The following is a 2,500-nucleotide window of genomic DNA, read 5'->3' on the forward strand; positions in this document are numbered from 1 at the left end:
TGATATGAATACAATGATAACCCAGTGGTGTTAATGTTTTGTTGTACTAACAGGCCAAAACTCTACTTTTTCCTTCATATTATTCAGTTCCTCATATCTCCTATATCCTCTCCCTTTCAGATCAATGTGCTTCAAGCCAAAAAGAAGTTTGAAATCTTAGATGCGGTGAGTTTGATATTCATCATCCATCCTCCTCCCTCCCCCACTCTGTTGCAGTGAGACATCACTGCACTGATCAGCAATCATTATATTTGTGATGGGGATATGTTTATAGGGATTCATTATTATCTTTGTGATGGGGATATGTTTATAGGGATTCATTATTATCTTTGTGATGGGGATATGTTTATAGGGATTCATTATTATGCTCATGTGTAAAGTGCTTAATTAAGTGATATGAAGGTGTGTGTGTGTGTGTGTGTGTGTGTGTGTGTGTGTGTGTGTGTGTGTGTGTGTGTGTGTGTGTGTGTGTGTCCTCTCTCATCTCTTCTGCTCTGTGCTCTGCAGATGCTGTCCTTCATGACCGCCCAGTACAGTCTCTTTCAGCAGGGCTACAACCTGCTCGACCAGATTGACCCCTACATGAAGAACCTAGCAGCAGAGGTTAGCACAACTCTGGCGTGTGTGTGTGTCTGTGTGTGTGTGTGTGTGTGTGTGTGTGTGTGTGTGTGTGTGTGTGTGTGTGTGTGTTGTTTTAATCAGTATTGTTCATTCCAAATAAAATAACTAATCAACGTGTGTGTATGTATTAGTGTGTGTGCATTACCTGTATATAAAACACACTGATTGACAGACAGTGTTTTCCTGGTGTGAGTTTTCATTGCCATGCTATCAGGACCCACACACACACACTCTCTGAAATAGGTTAGTCTCCCTGCTGGAGCCAGCCTTTGTATTTATCCCACATAATCTCACTGCCACATCATACACACAATGCCAGGAGATAAGAGAGTGGGCTTTAATGTGTGTGTGTGTGCGTCTGTGTGTTTGTGTGTGGTATGCGTGCACACGTATTTGCTTAGTGTGTCTGTGTCTGAGTATGTATGTGATTTTCTTTGTGTGTGTGTGTCTCTGTCTGTCTGTATTTCTGTCTGTATATGTGTCTGTGTGTGTGTGTGTGTGAGTGTGTGAGTGTGAGAGAGAGAGTGTGTATGTGCCTGAGAGAGAGAAAGAGAGAGAGCGCTCCAGATGTTGATTTATGGCATCTGTTTGTTGACACTGTGTGTGTGTGTGTGTGTGTGTGTGTGTGTGTGTGTGTGTGTGTGTGTGTGTGTGTGTTTTCTGCACATGCTGCAGTTGGATCAGCTGGTTATTGATTCTGCTGTGGAGAAGAGAGAGATGGAGCACAAGCACGCCATCATTCAGCAACGGGTGAGACACACCTTCTTTTTCTCTTCTCCTCTTCTCCTCTCATCCCTCCTTTCTTCTCCTTTCTTCTCATCTGTAATCTTTTCTTCCTGTTTTTTTTTTTGTTCTTATAATCAGGGTCCTCATCTTTCAGCATTGTCATCATTATTACACACTTTGAGGTTTACATGTTTCCCTTTGGGTTCTCTTCATTTCATCTCTCTCTCTCCTTCCTTCTCTCTCTCTCTATCTCTCTCTCTCATGTGATGCTATGAACAGTGTACTACTCATCTGTAAAGTCTCTGCAGACTAGACTATACAAATATAGTGTTACCCAGATCTTTTAAATTGATAGTTGTTCATATATTTGAGTATTAATATATATTTTGTATCTGCATATAGAGGAGTTTGTGTGTGCTGCATAGTTAAGTTTAAGTCTTGAGTCTTGATTTGCACACACACACCACACACACCACACACACACACACACACACACACACACACACACACACACACACACGTGTGCTCCATAGCTAAAATAGAGTCTTGATTTGCACACACTCTTTTGAAGTCCTTCTGAAGTCTCTTTTCCTCAACTCAACCAGGCGGCTCTTGAGGAGATCTCCTAAAATAGACTGAGGAGGAGACAGAACGTTTTTAAAAGGCTTGTTTTGCTTTGGAGAGATTTGAGGGAGGGTCTCGCGCTGTGTGGCGGCCTGGTAGCTCTGCTGTAGGTTTCTTGGTGATGCTTTCAAGCAGCTTTATTCAGTCTGACAGGCGAGGCGGGAGCAGCCGACAGTGAGACCACAGACACTTCAAACTTTAATACACAGGAGGATGGAAATAGAATCATTTTTACTTGATTATGAGGTGCAGCACACACAAACACACACACACACACATACGCCACCCTCTCCTGCACCATTCTCTCTCTGGTTCCCATGGTGATTTATCTCTGCTTGGTCTTTGTCTCTCCACATGCCTCCATCTGCATGAGGACAAAGCAGGTCACCTAGAAACTAACACACACACACACACACACACACACACACACACACACACACACACACACACACACACACACACACTCACATACACACATACACACACACATACGCACACATACACACACACACAAACACACATACATACA

General features: G+C 43.0%; 1 protein-coding gene across 3 annotated transcripts in view; it reads left to right on the top strand.

The window, feature by feature from the left end:
- acap3b (ArfGAP with coiled-coil, ankyrin repeat and PH domains 3b) overlaps positions 1-2,500 on the top strand; it is an 89,470-nt gene that overhangs the window by 62,216 nt on the left and 24,754 nt on the right. For all 3 annotated transcript variants that reach the window (XM_042088287.1, XM_042088288.1, XM_042088289.1), the window contains exons 7-9: positions 121-165; positions 508-603; positions 1,297-1,371. In XM_042088287.1, coding sequence (XP_041944221.1) covers positions 121-165; positions 508-603; positions 1,297-1,371 — 216 coding nt within the window. The remainder of the gene's footprint in view (positions 1-120; positions 166-507; positions 604-1,296; positions 1,372-2,500) is intronic.

The sequence above is a fragment of the Alosa sapidissima genome, chromosome 4 (assembly GCF_018492685.1).
Source record: "Alosa sapidissima isolate fAloSap1 chromosome 4, fAloSap1.pri, whole genome shotgun sequence".
Classification (NCBI taxonomy): Eukaryota; Metazoa; Chordata; class Actinopteri; order Clupeiformes; family Clupeidae; genus Alosa; species Alosa sapidissima.